General features: G+C 40.0%; 1 protein-coding gene across 1 annotated transcript in view; it reads right to left on the bottom strand.

Annotated features, from left to right (window-relative positions):
• Nucleotides 1-1,524, bottom strand: part of LOC101855295 (flocculation protein FLO11) — a gene marked incomplete at its 5' end in the record, with an annotated part of 37,174 nt that overhangs the window by 19,445 nt on the left and 16,205 nt on the right. Inside the window, 1 exon segment of the mRNA XM_005109448.3 lies at nt 98-320. Within this exon segment, the coding sequence (XP_005109505.2) occupies nt 98-320 (223 nt within the window).

Here is a 1,524-nt window from a genome sequence, read left to right as displayed (position 1 = left end):
AGAAGAAGAAGAAGAAGAAGAAGAAGAAGAAGAAGAAGAAGAAGAAGAAGAAGTCACAAAGTAGGTACTGCATTTATATCTCTATACGGATACTCACGGACAGTGATGAGGTTCATCTCGTGAACTCCGACCTGTTGGATGGTCGCGCGCAGGTCAACAGGTACTCCTGGTTGCCCTGGAATTTGCAGCACGTGTCGGCGAAGGTCAAGGCCCTTGTCCTGACATACAGAGGTCACGAGTTCACCAAGGACAGTAAGGGGGCTGACCCTGACCACGGCCTTTTGACCCCTTGGGAGGTTCATGGTGAACCGATGGGTCATCTGGAAAGACAAAAGAAGCGCTGTTACAAATGTGGTGCTTTTGCCGTTGTTAATTCTGTCGCTGTTGTGACTTTTAAGGAGCATTTCTTTGCTCGTCCGGAATAAAAGACACTTGTCTTGAGTATGGCTATTCAATCCAGACATGGGAAGAACATGAATAGAATGTCTTGGTGCTGATAAGTCCAAATCACATGTTATAATCACTTCGTCAGCCAGCAGTTAAAATAAATGCCCTAAGCCCAACATTTTGACGACATTCTAATTCTAAATTTTGAAAAAAAAGGGGAAAAAAAATGCATTATAATGTAAGTACAGTTTGTTTTTGAATTTTTTTTATATCTGTCCTTTAAAAAAATTGTGTTTAAAGCTTGGTATCGGAAGGAAAGAAAGCACAAGGTGGGTGTATTACAATAAGGGGCAGCCTCTATCTTGTGAGAAATAAAATAGGAGTGAATTGGCGGTTACATAAAATTTTTCTAAAGGCAAAAACGAAACTATTTCAAACATTCTTTCTTAATTGACGGTTCGTTTATCTATGTTGAAAAGAAATGAAGGTAACTGCTATTTTCCAAAAGGCAATATAAAATCATATAAGAAGACTATCTTTTCTAATACATCCAGTAGACACACCAACTGACCCCATAGTAACCCTTTATTAAGATCATAATTGAAACGTGCCTAAGTAATGACATGCACGCATCTTCTCTGACGACGAGACTCCCTACAGTGCAAAGTACAATGCTCATAATCTATAATAAATACACTTCTACAATAGCAAAAGGATTCCACGCGTACTTCAAAGTCCGCTCCGATGACTGTGTACGACAAACGATGCCTCCTCATCTTGAATGTTACACCACGTAGCAACGCATTGTTATTCTACTGATGTTGTGACGGAACGGGTCTGTTGTCAAGGTCACAGAGAAGAAACGAGTAATTTTATTACACGTTACGATCCAACACATGTGATCACGTACTGCGAGCTGAGTTTAGTTCGACAGGAAAGTGGTATTTGTAAAACTTTAATGATTTCAGAGGTAATGTGTGTTTCCTTTGGCAAGACAGAATAATAGTTTCAGTTTTCATTTCGTGTACCGTAGTATAAACGTCCCGGGGTAGCACGGTAAGATTTGACGAAATTTATTGGGAAATATCTCTCTCTCTCTCTCTCTCTCTCTCTCTCTCTCTCTCTCTCTCTCTCTCT

This window comes from Aplysia californica, unplaced genomic scaffold (genome assembly GCF_000002075.1).
Source record: "Aplysia californica isolate F4 #8 unplaced genomic scaffold, AplCal3.0 scaffold00780, whole genome shotgun sequence".
Taxonomy (NCBI): Eukaryota; Metazoa; Mollusca; class Gastropoda; order Aplysiida; family Aplysiidae; genus Aplysia; species Aplysia californica.
The sequence above is the reverse complement of the archived record's forward strand: the minus strand, read 5'-3'. Positions and strand labels throughout refer to the sequence as shown.